The 15,666-nt window shown below is 41.2% G+C and overlaps 4 protein-coding genes across 4 annotated transcripts in view; 3 read left to right on the top strand and 1 right to left on the bottom strand.

Moving 5' to 3' along the window:
• Positions 1-1,743: 1,743 nt before the first annotated feature.
• Positions 1,744-3,257, bottom strand: LOC106639123 (acyl-CoA Delta-9 desaturase-like). Its single transcript, XM_014352573.2, has 6 exons — positions 3,076-3,257; positions 2,856-2,986; positions 2,731-2,779; positions 2,480-2,636; positions 2,233-2,412; positions 1,744-2,163 (listed from the first exon to the last, which is right to left on the bottom strand). The coding sequence occupies exons 1-6, from the start codon at positions 3,254-3,256 to the stop codon at positions 1,911-1,913; spliced, it is 951 nt and encodes a 316-aa protein (XP_014208059.2). The 5' UTR covers position 3,257; the 3' UTR covers positions 1,744-1,910.
• A 1,016-nt stretch (positions 3,258-4,273) lies between these two features.
• LOC106639115 (uncharacterized) lies at positions 4,274-5,646 on the top strand. Its single transcript, XM_014352562.3, has 3 exons — positions 4,274-4,646; positions 4,765-5,068; positions 5,139-5,646. The coding sequence occupies exons 1-3, from the start codon at positions 4,423-4,425 to the stop codon at positions 5,631-5,633; spliced, it is 1,023 nt and encodes a 340-aa protein (XP_014208048.2). The 5' UTR covers positions 4,274-4,422; the 3' UTR covers positions 5,634-5,646.
• Positions 5,647-6,502: 856 nt separating this feature from the next.
• Positions 6,503-7,234, top strand: LOC106639116 (uncharacterized). The gene is made up of 3 exons (XM_014352563.2): positions 6,503-6,618; positions 6,719-6,938; positions 7,016-7,234. The coding sequence occupies exons 1-3, from the start codon at positions 6,503-6,505 to the stop codon at positions 7,232-7,234; spliced, it is 555 nt and encodes a 184-aa protein (XP_014208049.2).
• Positions 7,235-14,103: 6,869 nt separating this feature from the next.
• LOC106639117 (uncharacterized) overlaps positions 14,104-15,666 on the top strand; it is a 39,031-nt gene continuing 37,468 nt past the window's right edge. The window contains exon 1 of the mRNA XM_089594811.1: positions 14,104-14,187. Within this exon, the coding sequence (XP_089450937.1) occupies positions 14,104-14,187 (84 nt within the window). The remainder of the gene's footprint in view (positions 14,188-15,666) is intronic.

Raw genomic sequence — 15,666 nt, 5'->3', positions numbered from 1 at the left:
GTGATCCTATGGCTAACTTTTTATGATTCCACCACTTCAAGTATGCATGAGAGCCATTTCATAAAGAGTGTACAGGTACTGCTATGGGAATTCTCACATTCATCGATTACTTTTTCAACTCATTCAAGGTAGACACCGTGTATTAAAAATAGTATAATAAGTAAGTAGAATCCTCAGAATTTGAATATCAGTAATAAAAGTTGTAATTAACATAACCTCTACAAGTGTCATAATATAAGTATATTGACAACATAATAATTCTAGTTACACTCTTGTACATAAATTTGTTACTTGTAAGATAGCTTATGATTACTACTACTCTATTTCATTGTTCAAATCTCTCATTAGAGCACTGTATATATGAAATTAAATTTTTAGTTTGAAATGGAATAAAGTCTTTAAATGAAGGTGTATTAATTTTTACTAAGCAGTTATTCAATTTTTTTATTCTCTACATTGCTTACATACTTCTACATACTTTAAAAATTCTTATCCATATAAATATTAACTATAAATGTACAGTACAGTCAATTGAGAAAACTAGTGGACAGTGGGTGCTTGGGTACCCAAATAAGAAGTTATACTTCTATAAAATTATATGGAATATAATATAATTATAAGTATAAATTTACCTTCAATGAAACGATATTGTGTACGAAAATGGTGCAATTATCGTTAAAAAGAGTATACCTACGTTAGTTGGGTGTGGTTTCAATAAATATTTTAATATTTAATGAGTTAACGATTACGAACAATATAATCCGGAATAATACAATAAAAATAATATATAGGCTGGCCAGTACAAGACTGTGCTTTCTTCAAATCTTCCGATGATTTCAGAACAACTTCCTACTGCAGTACTACTGCCTACACTCATTACATCTGTAAAGTCACGCTCACATCTATAACATACGATCCCACACTTATTCCTCGTCTAAATTTAATACCCAAAATAGAATTGTATACAGAAAATTGATAAAAACCATCCTGTAGTAGGCAAGGGTAGTATTACATACCAGTGAATGTCCCTTTAGGACGTTCATCACACATATAGGTTTTTTCCAGATATTCAAATGGCAAACGTATATTGAAATAGCATAAAAAATACCCACAAAAATTCCAGTCCATTTGACTGTGCCATTATTTTATAAACGTTACATTTTAAAAAATCGATATTTAACATGTAACCTTATAAAAAATCACGTTGATTGGCATTTATATGATTTGTAGGAATCTTCCAATTTTTTCGGTCCAAAAGATTACTTTTAGATAAACCTATAGAATTTTCAAATAGACCCACAAATTGAGTATGCATGTATCTGAGTACATTCACATGAAAAAAACAATTGCTAGCTTTACTGCACACATAGCGTTCCTCTCACTCCTCTGAACTTTTCCCCCCGGTAACTGTGTGAAGAACGTTAAAAAACCACTTTAGTCACAAATGGAAAAATTGTAAAAGAATAAAACACCATAAAAATTAATTATTGTATTTTTACAGTACAAAAAAATTTTTTCTTAATTTTTAAAAATTTTGTGTAAACAACTATTTATTTATTTAAAAAGTAACAAATCAATGATAAATAAATAAATGTTTATTATTATATAAATACAATAGCTGATCTGCTAATATATTATTTTTTCGAAATTTTCGAAACATGTTCCTAAAAAATAAGTAAGATTAAATAAATTATCTATTCATTTAATGTATAATCAAACCAAATGAATGAATACACATCGTGTGGTGTAGAGGAAACCGGAAGTATGTCATGGGTGGCGAGGGGAAGGGGAAGAATCAAGGAAAATCCACTTCCGTCACACTTTTTCTCAAGGTCAAAATCTTAAAATCTGAGATCGTTGATTTACCCTCACTCATAATGCGCCTATAGAAGTATAACTTCAAAAGACCATCAAGATAATTGGCTTTTTATTGTTTCATCTCCATGTTTCATTAAAGTACTTGTAATCATTGAGTCTTTTGTTTTTCTAAGATCGTACGCCCATCCGATTTTCGCAAATATTTCAATTACTTTTGCCGTTGGGTCATGCCTTCCTGCAAATTCTGGACACCTGTAGTCAAATGGAAACACGTGATGAAAATTATGCCAGCCTTCGCCATTGGTTACATACGTGACGAAAGGATTTTCCACGGGTGCAATGTTCCTGGAGAAAAAAACGAATTGAAAAAAAAACCAACAACTTGAATTCAAACTCAAACAATGTGGGACTTACTTATTGTAAGGTTTCGTGCCCCAAATGTGTGCCAAACTATTGACAGACCAGGTAACATTGCTGGTGTATATGAATCTCACAAGTTGGGCCATTGCAGAGTAGTACCAAGACTCATTCCAAACGTACACTGGAACCGCTACTGACACGAATGCAAATAACAATTTCAATTTCGTAAAGTGCCTGCAAAAATGATGATTCAAAGTATCAATAGACACCACAAAAGTAATGAAAATCATAATATACTGACTTGTTGGCAAAATTGACGATCGGATCGTTCTCGATGTCGCTCATGTCCATCTGAATTCCTTTTTCAATAACGTCTGGATGTTTTTTGATGAAAAGCCAGCCAACGTGTGAAAAAAAAAAGCCGCGCTTGCTATTGTGAGGATCTGCATCAGTTTCAGCTTGCGTGGCAATCATACAATACATCATTGAACGTTTTATTTAATGAGTATAATATATATAATAACAATAATTTAATGAGTAATATATACATACTGAATTTATGGTGGATTCGATGGTCCCTTACCCAATCGTATATGGAATTCTGTGACACACGTCATTTATTTATTATTACCTCCATCGAACAACATGTGATAGAAACACAAATGTATAATAAATACCTGACCAGCCAACGTGTAACAGCAAACGAGGATAATTTTCAGGGGTAATTTGGCCTTGTAAGCCTTGTGGGTCCAGTATCGATGGACACCACCAGTGACACCAAAACCCGCGATCAACGTCAAGATGAACGCTAAAATTAAAAAAAAATATCGATATAAGGGTAAAAAAAAAAAAGAAAAAAAAAACAGTAAAATAAAAAATTGTAGGAAAATTCCTTACCAAAAAGTACAGTTTTGTACTTTTGAATGTAGGGAAACGTCAAGAGCCCGTAAAGAGCAACCAAGTGGAACAAAGTGATCAAAACGACGTTGGTCCATTTTATTTCGTACTTGGAGAAAAGTGCTTTTGGTCTTAAAATTTTTATGAGTTTTTGAGTTATGGAGCACAGTTGCGCTACCATAGCGATAAATTTTACGAGTTGACAAACAAGAAAACAAAGGCAATTTTTTGTCTCCCGACTTGTTTACTTCACGCACTGCACACCGCTCAGTCCGATCGACAATGAAGTCAAATCGAATTTCTTCGTTTACTTTAAACGATCGAAAATCACCCCACCCCTTCGTTTCCTCCACTCGTGCAAAAACAAGGATGAAATATCACATCCAACATCTTGAGAAATGAAGTTTCAGACTGTGACTCTTCGTAATGTTTGTTAGATAGTTTTTTTAATCAATTAAATTAGCAAGTCGAACGATGAATGTGTGGCATTTGCAAAAATATGCTGTAGACAAAACATTCGCATTAATCGTAACTCTTTTTGTAAGCGCAATTCAATATTTATAATACATAAAAATTATTTTCAACAACTCCGTAAGAACGATGAAACACCCGATTGTCGTCGAGCAATAACTTATCCAATAAATTGCAATGAGGAAAACGACATTGATTTTTTCCTACCAACTTTGTTCAAAATTACACATAACAAGCTCTATCACATCCTTTGCAACTATTTCTCCAGAAGCACGAAATGCACCTCGAAGCTTGTCATCAAACGTTCGTGGATTACAATTATATTTGAGATATTAAATTATTGTAAAGTATTCGATTAAAAAATTTTTAATTTAAACACCTTTTTAAACATACTTTGGTCCTTTTCCCAAATTGTAATGCATTAATTGTTTTTTATTTTCTGGAATAAAATTAATCTCCCTGTACTTTATATAATACTTGAAAGAAAGAAAAAAAAAATTTCTAAGTATACTTAACGCGATTTACTTTTGTTTTTGTACGAAAAATTTGAAAACAGCATTCACGCCCAGTTCTGAGCAGTACTATCTTATACCGATCATATTACACCGACTCTTTTGAGCACCTTCCCTTCCCTGGACACATACATATATATATACAACACCCCGGCGCGCTCCGTTACAATTTGCCCTGCTAATTATCAGCAAGTCCGTGCGAACTTTGGTACATATACAACAGTTTAACCGAGCCTATATAAAGGCCCAGCCGATACACACACACGTGCACAAGGTCCCCGCAACTCGCGCGTCGCTCGAAAATCCACAGCACGCAAACATGTGATCATCAGTCTTCGGACGATCGGCAAATCGGCGCTTCAACATGAAGAATCGGCAATCGCTCCTCGTGCTCGTATTTATCAAGTGTCTCGTACTCCCGTCAGCTCCACGTGTGTCTGCCTACTCGAAGGTCTCGAGGTACGGACAAGCGAGATCGGGCTCGCAGGACGTGGCCTTCACGCTAGCGCCGATTTTCGCGGCCGCCCACCAGAGGACTACCGTAGAACTTAGCCCTGGCGAGGTTGTCAACCATCCATCCACGCCCAAGTAAGATTTCTTCTTCTATGTACATCTAAGTCAGTCTTTTGCTCTGCTCTCTAAAAACGAATCGGTAAAAATCGGTAAATCGGTATTCAAACGGTAACGATGCAATCTCCTATCCCAGGTACTCCACCCTGGACGAGCAGCTAGTCTCGCAGCTGGATGCAGCCTCGACCGGTCGCAAGAAGCCCCAAGAGCGTTTTCATCCACCAGCGAGTTTCGAGCACGTCCTCTCGCACATGCGTCAGCAGCCCCAGCATCAGATCGACCCCTCGAATCCAGTCTCCTCGTCCAAGGACGTCATCTACACGAAGCCGATAGTTACCATGAGTTACGATGACTATCCACCACCACTGGCACCGGTGGCCACCGTCGTCTCGAAGCCCCCGGTGATCAAGGACTACTCTTTTCCCTCGTACGCCGCACCGGTAAGATGGATCCTCTCTCGGAGAGAAAGATACGACTACAAGGTAAAACATAAGAGCGGTGAATCCATAGTTCGCAGAGTCGTACGGGCCTAAGCCGAGCAAGCCGATCGTTTACGAGCTGCCGGAGCATCCCCCCAAGTCCCTCGAGTATCCGCCTTACGGCCACCACCAGCAGGACGAGGAAGATATCATCTACGACCACGAGCCGGACGATCACCACCACCACCACCAGCCGGTCTACTACCATTACCTCCACCCGAAGCCTAGGACTACGACGATGGAGCCCGAGCCGATGGACCAGCGACTGAACAAGCGGCCCACCTACTCGTACTACTACATCGGTAAGAAGCTTTGGTACGTGCCGCTGTACTTTAGCATCTACTTCATCATCTACATCGGTGCCCTGGTGCTGAAGAGCATAGCCAGGCACAAGATCAACTTTCCGGGACCGCCAATGGAGATGAGCATGAACCAGAGCAGGAGCGATCATTCCGGTCCTGGGTGGTTGGACTACGCGACCGAGGCCCTCGAGGCCATCGAGAGCTACTCGCTCGCCAACCACTGACCACTTTATCGAATTTTCACAAACCCCGCGTACATTATATTCACATATATATATATATATGTTGTATTGTTGTTGCGAGTCTGTACATTTTACTGCGTTCTTTTGTATCTCTCTCTCTCTCTCTCTTTTTCTCTTTTTTTCATTTGTTAATAAATCCATTGTTTGACGCCCATACACGTGCTCGATATTTTACATATCACCCTCCAATAACCGAATCCTCGCTGCTCTACACCCCCGTATATATACATTTATAGCTCCAACCAAAAATGCACAAGATGCAGTCATTCCACGGAAGAAGAAGAAAAAAATGAAACAAAGTCAAGGAACCCTCGTGGTTTTATCGGCACGCCGTTTCCTGCAACGGTACCCCTCCCGCGCGCTAATCGCTCGACCCACCCTCGGTCGTTGTCAGTCGTCGGCAGGATACTTGCGTACGTTACGCCTATTCCGCGAAACCTCCTCCTCCTCCTCCTCCTCCTGCACATCGAGAAATTCCATCGATGTTTGTTCGCGCGGGTGCGAGGGAAAAAAGAAGACGGAAAAAAAATCAGAGCGCTCGCGGAGATCGGTAACAACAATTAGGACCGTTTAGCGCTCGGTAGCCCGTTTGCATAACGTTCCATGGGCCCCCGGTATACAGTTACGAAACGCGGATGAGCCGTCAGTCGCTAAACTACCGTCAGTCTCATAACGCTCCTCGATTTAACGATATTCCGATGGGCCGCGACTCCCGCCGATCTTTCGGAAAACCATCATCGGCACCCTCGGATCGATGAGCCGAGAAGCGCCACAGATCGACGGCCGTTGTTGTTGTTGTTGTTGTTGTTGTTGTGCACCCGTGGGTATAAAACATTGCTACACATCGGACGATGGAAAAGACACTTTGGTGCTGGATTGTTGTGTGGACGACAGGGGTGAGACTCGGCGAGAGCGCGTTCAGTGACTACGACGTTAGGACTCTCACGACTACGGACGAGTCGTATAGGTGAAATTGCCCACTGTTTTTTTTCTTTTTTTTTTTTTTTTTTCTACTTGTTGCTGTTGAGTGAACCAAAGAGTGGGTGACCAATAAAAATAATCCGCAGGCAAGCGAGATGGCGGCATGTGGAAGACGGGGCATCCGAATCCGCTCGAGCTGCTCACGACGATCACGAGGTGTTGTACCAGGACGAGGAGGCGCTCCTGCCCGACGACCATGACTACCGAGACACCAAGGCCATGGTCGAGCCGAAGGTCGATTACTGGGGCGGCTACTACGATTTTCTAATCAACGAGGGTAGCTACAAGTTTTGGGCCGTTTTTCAAGTACGTCACGTACATATACATATATTACACTCACTATAAGTTGGCGATGGATGACAACGGGCGTTGAATCGTTTCAGTTGGCGACCGCGGCACTGTTGATCTACAGCGGCTTCGCTGCGCTCTACTACGCCAAGGTCAATCCGATGATAAGCGACGAGGAGGACGATTTTTTGGCGAGGCGCAGGAAACGCTCCCTAGACAGGGACAAGCCGCCCCGGGAGCGGGAGTTTTTCGGATTCGACGCGCAGAGCTTGCAGAGGATACTCGACGCGGTCGCCGGGGACGTTCATCGATGAGTCCCCGTTTCTTTTTTTTTTCTACGCATCATTTTTTAATTATTTATTATTATCATGTCGCACGGTACGTGTTTGCGTTTGGAAGGATACGAGAGCGAAGTACATAATATGTTTGTTAAGGTGGCGAGAATCGCTGCATGTTTAAAGATTATATATATATATATATATATAAAGAAAAAAAAGACCCCATATTTATTGTTAAGCGAATAAAGCGTGTATTTTACAGCAAAGCGTCCGATATCCCGTCGCCCGGTCTTTTAATTTTCCTCCACGTACGAGCGAACGAGTTACCGATCATCTGTTTAACGATTTAAATCGCACGTTGCGAGAGAGATAAAACTGGTTTCTCTCAAAATACAACGCGTGACGTTGATCAGATTTTCACGGTGTTTTGTACGCACATGTATTCATGAGATCGATACCTGTATCGTCACGCAGATCGGCCGAGTGCGACGACCGATTGGGATCGATTTTTTCATATGAAAAAAAAAAAAAAAAAAAAAAAACTTCGTCTATTCTCGTGAGCCTCTGTTATGTGCACCTCCTAGCGTGTGTACGTGTGTATATACAAAAAATGGCAAAACTAAATTGGCCCGATGAAAAACAGGCAAGTATTTACCCAGAGCGCGATTATTTTTACCCTCCTATCCGTCTCTCGCGCTACGTCGTCAGTATATTTATATACCATAGTTGCACTTGGGTTTACAAAAAACTCGCACTCTCTCTCTCTCTCTCTCTCTTTACTCGAGTAAGTAGGCATACGGAGTGCAGTAGGTAAGTGAGTACACAACAAGAGACTAGACACTGCAGTGGCGAGTGACGGCAAAAAACGATGAGCGCCTTAGAGAGCAAAAGTCGCCGAGAGACACGACGATGACAGGAGTATGGGTATATATATATATATATATATATATATAAACAGCGAGGAAAAACAGAGCCGAGTGGTGATTATTCGTCTCTACGGATCTTTTTCTCCGGGATTCCTCTCTCCTCCGAATGGTTTCGCCTTAGTTTTCTTTATTTTTTTTTTTTTCATTCGAGAGGATCGAGAATCGCGTGCTCTGAGCAACAACTTGGTGTGGAACTATACGAGGCAAGGACGCGCAACAAGAGCTTCCAATTTGCGGGATTCGATTGGACGGAGCGTGTGTATTTTTTACACAGCTGTTGAGTTGCTTGAGCTTCACGCTTATATTACATACACACAGTGTATGCCAATGAGTAGTTTTGTTAATACACGTGACGTGATTTGTTGATTTATTGGAGGATGACATACAACGCAATTCAGTGAGAAATAATCGCCAAATTAGATTTATACATATACTTAGCGTTGCAATGAATGATCCATTGGCTCTATGAATCGAATACTTAATCAACTTTTGTTGCCAAAACCTGTAGAGATGATGCACTTTTATGCATCAAAAATTTGAAAGGAAACCAGCTGTTGTCCTTCAAAGCACTCATCAAACGAAACATTATTGTTCATAAAAATAAAACGTATTGTCCCCCCTTCCATACCTCAAATTCATTTTAATGTGCATCCGAGTACCACAAAGTTGAAAAAAAAAAAAAAAAAAAAAAAGGCACTTAATTAATGAACACCACTCGCACCATAAACGCAACAACGGGGCATGAGTGAAAATTAATACTCTCTCAAACGGCTAGGAAACAAAAAGGCCGACGTAGCACATGAAAAATCAGAACAAAATCCGCGTCAAGGTTTTCGCGAACATCGTCCCACGTCCTCTACTTGCGTAAGTATACATTTTTTTTTTTTGTATAAAGTCGTACCTAATCGCGCTCCACACTCGCGGGGCGTCGCTTTTATTAACGGTATGTGTATATGTGCGTACACATGTATATAACCGCAGGTATACAGTTGAGGCGTCACAGAAAGCGAGCGCGGGTGTACTTAATCATGTAAAATATGTGTACCATGAAAAAAAGGCACAACTGAAGAACGGAACATTGGAGAGAAAGAGTGACAACGGTATCATTCCCAAAGGTGTACACGGGTGGCAACATCAGAGCAAATTACCCGCAGCGTAGGTGTGTCATATTTTGTCATTTCTTGGTACGCATACATCCACATTTTCATATCTTATATATTTTTTACTCATTTCGGTAAAAAAAAAAAAAAAAAAAAAATAGTACCGTACACGCGTGTCCCACACTACATAACGTGGAGTGTGCATATATTATTATGTCGACAGTGTCCTCCTCGTCTGCATCAAAGCTGAATAGTAACGTGCACATATTTTTCCTAGCTCCTTGATTATATTTAATACATAATATACCTACGATGCAGCTTTGAGGAGGAGCTCCACGGGCAGATCGGTATTTTGCCTTGTTAGTTATATAGTCTGGGAAAAGAAATATTATATCCCCTGGTCCCCAAGATGTTGTAACGGTGACAAGTGGACGTTTTTTTTTTTTTTCTTCGTGAATTTCTTGAATGAAAAAGCGCGACGCGGGTCACTTTTGCGATGTGACGTTGTATATTATTATCTGGATAGTTTACCTGTGATGCCCGAGAGCTCGTGAAAAGCAGGCCATCACATTTACGCACTCGGATGGCGGAAATAAAAGTTGAAGCGACAAAACGCGGCTAGTTGGCCCACATCCCCACGTACCGATCTACATAATATATTATACGTAAGTATATAACAAGGATCATCCCCGTAACGCTGTATAGATATATAACATTCGATTCAAGTGTTGCTTATAAGCTTGTACTATATACAAGAGTATACTGTAAAATAAGCGTTTTTCGAATAACAATCGGTGTTCCCGCCCACAACTCTACACACATGGTATATGTATATCGCGTAATGGGCAACTAACAAGGGATATGAACAACAGCAGGTGAGCGATTTATCGTATATGTATAGTCGTAGTGAGATGTGGAACGAAGGATGCGCTGATGCTGATGATGTAACGGGGTTCTTTTTATTGTACGTATTAGAGGACCTTTTGTCCAATATAGTCATCATGCACACACGCTATACGCGAGCAAGGAGACAATGGTTGTTGTGTGTAGTATATACACGCGAAATATGGACGCGCACTCGGTCTTTTTTGGCGTGTCAAGTCATTGATTTCTTTCTTTTTTTTTTTTTTAAATTCTTCGTGACATGCACATTTTTGTGAATAAACACAGTCAATTATAATTAATGTACGAATCACACGTCGATACGTCGCTTTGAAGTATGAAAAATGTTGCCAAACAAAAGCACGAGGTAAACGAAGATGCGAGTATAAGTGTAATAACTTTGAGTCAAAATCATAAATATTACGTGCACAAGACGCGAGAGCACACACGTATGTATAGGTATAGGTAGAGAGAGAGAGAGAACAAAAGCCGACCCCCGTGCCTTGTGCACGCGTAATAGCTCCTCTATCGCGATGTACATATATATAGAGGCATGGATATGCATATTACGCTACTTCTCGCGCGCCCCATTGAATTACCCGTATACAACAATAAATTACGCTCGAGACGGTTCGCGAACGGGAAATTACATCCTGACGCGAAATGTGCACAAGAGCATCGGTACATACACGTATCCGCTCAAATCCACGAGCTCACATAATATATTATATTCAATTTTCGCGATGTCTGTATGCCTATGCCCCCTCTCTCTTGCGCAATAAATCGGTTTTTGGACGCTGTCATAACTTCTGGACGTACAGTAATAAACAATCTCTTCTTTCGCGGACTTTCACCTAGAAATTTCATAGCTGTTGCCTTCAAACCGCATAATACTTTGATCATTTTGAGGGATCATTGTCGAGAAATGATTTAATTTGTGTTTTGAACATACTATACAGCATCGCAACCCCGAAGCTTTATTAATTCATTACATTTCTTCTTTTCTAACATTGATAACAATATTATTATCATATGCACTTGTAATGAATTATTATTATTGTGGCAATGGGTTCATTTAAAAAAAAAAACTTTATTACCCACACTCAACTTATCTTTTTCTTGGGGCAACTTATCGTTTTTTTTCCGTACAAGAGAAATTCTGCTTCGTCACGGACTATCAGCGGACACTTTACAGTTAAAATTTCGTTGAAGAATCGCAACACGGTGCCTTCATCGGCTCATGTTGTTACCATCTGTGGAAAAAACTCTGTTGTAAATGTAAAATGTGTTTAGTCAGCTCATGAAAATTCATCATTGTAATGGGTGCTCGGAAAAAGTTTATCAGTTACCCTGAAGTCGATTGGATTGAGGAAAAAGGAAAAATTTTTAACTTCATACAAAAAAAATCGTAATTCATTGTGAGCAAAGACTGATCGCAAAATTTATTGAAACATCAAAAGCTTGAAAAAAATACACACTACACGGGGTATTGTGATTAATCAATCATTAATAATTTTTGATCAAAGACGCGGGTGTGTGATTGGTAGAAAAAACACTCACCTATATAATATTACGTAGATATATATTACAAATTCCTGTGGTCTTTTTACTTTTATTTATTTTTGTTGCCTTTTTCTTTTTTTCATCACTACATCACAGCAATTAACTGATCTGCATATAAATATATGGCTCCCTCTCAGATGGTGGCGTGACAATTTGCGTCGAGGTGCCATTTTGTCTCAGAGTTGGGGTTCAGTGGAGTATATTGTCCTCTTTGACGAAACATTATGGATTAAAAAAAAAAAAAATATGTTTATACGATCTCAGTGCTGGTGTGGGGTGAAAAAACGATTAAAAAAAAGGCACTCCCTGTGTGTTGGTGCCTAAAAAACGAGAGCAACGAACCATCAGCGGAGGGCAGCCATTATTATTATATATACTTAAAAGGGTCCCCCCCCCCTCGGGAGGTTCTTTTCTTCACGCTGAATGCCTTCACCTGTGTGTACACGCCGACGACGTTCAAAGTTAATTGTAATGTGTCGGGAGCAACGCAGGCGTACCTATATACCTACACATACATGTACACGCAGCCAGTAGTAGCCACACGTGTGGTTAATATAGTAATATACGGGGTCGTCGACACGTAAAAGTTGGGGAGACCGAGAGCGAGCGGTGTATTTAAAATACCGAGTTATTAAGTACATGCCCGTAAAACACGTGAGATGGAAGCCTAATGAGCCAAGGTCCTCTCTCCGGAGATACAAGAGTCGAAGTATGAAAAGAAGCTCGCTTGCCCCGTACTTTGGACGGGACGTATTTTACTTATTTATTTTGAAAAAAAAAAAAAAAAAAAAAAGAAAACAAGAAAAGACTCGGCAACGAGTGCGGAGGGAGGATGGAACAGAGCAAAGAAAACAAAGCCAAGGGGGGGAGCTATACAAGAAATCCTCGTGCTTATGGTTTAGAAGGAGAAAAAAAAAGGCGGAAACGAGAGCCCAAAGGGAGTTATGTTCCGCCGAGCGGCTTCCACAATACATCATCTCCTCTCGTGTTGCTATACGCATACCATTTTTCTGACGTTTCGTAGTGACGTTTGGGTTATATATACATGGCCTGACCGTTCCGTATATAACGAGTCGGGCCTTCGCTATTTATCTGTTTTCAAGTGGTGTGTCAAAGTGAGGAAAATCCATGCAAAACCAGCAGTGTACAACCCAGCACTCGATCATCGTCCCTCCCCAATAAACGAAGCGTCGAATCGTTCCCTTGAACTCGTTTTAAAAGTAGATTACAGCGGCTCTATGGTCATTTATCCGAGCGCCAAGAAGAAGAAGAAGAAGAAGAAGACCAGTTTTTGCTCCTCCTCGGCTCGCGGCGCAGTGTCCCTCTCACTTGGCGCTCGAGTTTTCCCACATGCTTTCGCGGAAAACGAGGACTCTTACATACATTATATGTATATACATCCGTACCGATGAGGGGCTATTAATAGAACCGATCGAGTCGCTCTTTAGGGTACAAGCTATTGTACCCCGGTATGCACAAAATACGCTACGATCCCCCAAAATGCCTCCACTCGAAAACCCGATCGCCTGGGCTTCCGGTGAATATATATACTTTGCAGCAAGTTCTTCTTCTATCTGCTGACCATCTCATCCTTTATCCCTCTCTCCTCCGTGTATACATGCTACTATATACTTTCATCTATGCATGCAGTATAGTGCACATATATATCTACGGTGGCTAGGGAGAAGAAGCAAAGGAGGAGGAGGAGGAGGTAAAAAAGAAAGATCCAAGAGAGAGGGAGAAGAGATACCAAGTCCGTAAGTAAAAAAAGCGAGGGAAGGAAGAGGCCCCGCGAGCCGGAGGAATGGCGGGGCCGGAGCATCGTTGGCTGTCAGTCGGTGCCGAGCCGCCTCGTTGGCTGGACGCGCTAATCGCGCTCTCTTTTTTTTTCTCTCTATATCTCCGGCACTCGGTCGTCGTCCCCTAAAATTCTTTTTTTGTTTTTTGTTTTTTTATTTTTATTTTTTCCTTTTTTCGTTACTCTCCTAGCCCTTCGCCCACTGCGTGCGTTGTACACAGCCGCGAAGAATCGTCGCGTGGGAAAATCTCGAGCCCTCCTCGATCGGTATACGCGCTGCCGAGAGTTGGGATAGTTCCTATATTTTGTTTTTGTTTTTTTGTCTTTTCCCTTGAGTGACCGGTTAAAAAGTGCCCTCTCTTTTTGATTTTTCAAAGACAACTTTGGGATGATGGGTATACGTATAAACAACAAGTGGCCGGTATCATGTGAATGCGAGTTTTTAGTGAAGAGATCGTAAAACCAACAGCGAAAGAGAGAGAGAGAGAGACTCGGAGGGGGTGGAATAATCCAGATGTTAAGTGGTGTTTCTTGATTATTTATCGATCCAACCCCATCAAAAAACAAAAAAAAAAACAAAAAAAAAAACAGTTTGATAAGTGATTGGAGGAATAAATACTTAATAAAAAAAAGGCCATGGCATCCATGTGCGGGAGCAGCAAGGGCCATCCGGCGTTGACCACCAGCAGCTTCTACAGACCGGGTGCCTACCCCTACCAGGTGAGCGATACGCGATCCAGTCCTCCCCCCCCCCTTGCGCTATTTTCGTATACCATTATTTGTATGCGTCGACGCGGGTGGTCATTTGGATTTGAAAAAGAACCATTTACACATTGCTATGCTCCGTGCCGATTTTCATGTAGGACCGAGCCGAACAATAGGCATTCGCGCGATACAACCAAAGGCGCCTGTTAACCCGTGCACGGGAAAAGGGGGAGAGATTTTAATTTCAAAGAAGGGCGCACGGGCAAGTTCATGACCATGGCGAGCTTTGGAATTATCATTTTCGCGTGTATATGTATGTATACGTATGGATAGGCTCCTTGGAAAGGGACACGGAGGAGTTTTCCATTTGGAGATTCGCGGGGTTTGATTGTGGGTACGTTTGGGGTGAATCTGATATTCAGGGGGTTTTCTGCGTGCGTGCCTATCGAGATTGAATTACGTGATTTTTTTTTTTCTGCCGTACGTTTGTACGATGGTCGAGTGGGCTTGGTTTCAATGCTTGAGAAAACGTAAAGGAAAATAGAGAAATGTCGAAGTTGTGGTATGGAAATGAAAAATGAGAGAAAACGTTCACGAGTTGCTCCGATCGGATGTTTGCATCGTGAAAAAAAGGAATCCTCATTTTTTTTCGATTAGAACAAACTCGATTTGCCACTAAAACAAAAGCCGATCTTCGGAGATCGGTAAGCGATTTCCTTTTAAATTCACTTGGGCACCTAATGGCCCAAACGCAATTTTCACTGCAACGATCGAACAATCACCTGAGGTTAATAACAATCGGTAGCCACAACAAATTAATCCAACGTTCTGTAAAGTGCAGAAAAAAAACACCGGAAGTTCTAAAACCGATTCAGGTACACTGAACTGCACAGGGGAAAAAAAAAAAAAAAAAAAAAAAATTTCAAGACCAGCTCTTCGGGCGGTTCATTGACTGCGGCCTCGGGATAATACGTCGATATATTTCTCCCACTCCCCTCCGTGCATTCACACGTACACACAATTACACGCGCGCGTTCGCGCGCTTTTTACGTAATATTACAAGCGCTTTCGAGCGCAAAGCCACAAGGTCAAGGTTCCTCGGGTCTACTGCACACGCTAGAAAATCGGTAAGGACATTTTTTGTTTCAATCGCTCGTTTGCTTTTGTTTTTCGTTTATTTTTTTCACGATATCGTGGGGGGGGGGTAGGAGGAGGAGGATCGGCGTGGCTTCGGGACAATAGCATCTCTATACCCTATACATTGCACAGATGTTCTCGGAAGGGAGCTGTTGGGTCTAGCTACTGGGGGTTCTATTGTGAACGTCTTTCTGCTGCCTCCGACCTGTTAAAAATTAACGTATACGTATACCCTTATCATAGAGTCGAGTGTATGAGAATGGACTGACGGAGATGGCGGATATTTAGTTTTACTGTCGTGCGAACGCAAGTACAATATAATATATGTATAATACCAATACCTATATAGAGCCGCGC

Source organism: Copidosoma floridanum, unplaced genomic scaffold (genome assembly GCF_036245765.1).
Source record: "Copidosoma floridanum isolate Cflo_tuat_1 unplaced genomic scaffold, Cflo_Japanese_pri ptg000021l, whole genome shotgun sequence".
Taxonomy (NCBI): domain Eukaryota; kingdom Metazoa; phylum Arthropoda; class Insecta; order Hymenoptera; family Encyrtidae; genus Copidosoma; species Copidosoma floridanum.
The sequence above is the reverse complement of the archived record's forward strand: the minus strand, read 5'-3'. Positions and strand labels throughout refer to the sequence as shown.

Excerpts from the sequence above, each read along its gene's own strand:
- LOC106639116 (XM_014352563.2), top strand. The coding sequence starts at position 6,503 with ATGGAAAAGACACTTTGGTGCTGGATTGTTGTGTGGACGACAGGGGTG. Across the intron at positions 6,619-6,718 it reads ACTACGGACGAGTCGTATAG|GCAAGCGAGATGGCGGCATG; the intron begins GTGAAATTGCCC and ends AATAATCCGCAG. Across the intron at positions 6,939-7,015 it reads AGTTTTGGGCCGTTTTTCAA|TTGGCGACCGCGGCACTGTT; the intron begins GTACGTCACGTA and ends GAATCGTTTCAG.
- LOC106639123 (XM_014352573.2), bottom strand. The coding sequence starts at position 3,256 with ATGGTAGCGCAACTGTGCTCCATAACTCAAAAACTCATAAAAATTTTA. Across the intron at positions 2,780-2,855 it reads GTTACACGTTGGCTGGTCAG|AATTCCATATACGATTGGGT; the intron begins GTATTTATTATA and ends CGTGTGTCACAG. Across the intron at positions 2,164-2,232 it reads GGCACGAAACCTTACAATAA|GAACATTGCACCCGTGGAAA; the intron begins GTAAGTCCCACA and ends TTTTTTCTCCAG.
- LOC106639115 (XM_014352562.3), top strand. The coding sequence starts at position 4,423 with ATGAAGAATCGGCAATCGCTCCTCGTGCTCGTATTTATCAAGTGTCTC. Across the intron at positions 4,647-4,764 it reads AACCATCCATCCACGCCCAA|GTACTCCACCCTGGACGAGC; the intron begins GTAAGATTTCTT and ends CTCCTATCCCAG. Across the intron at positions 5,069-5,138 it reads TTCCCTCGTACGCCGCACCG|TTCGCAGAGTCGTACGGGCC; the intron begins GTAAGATGGATC and ends GTGAATCCATAG.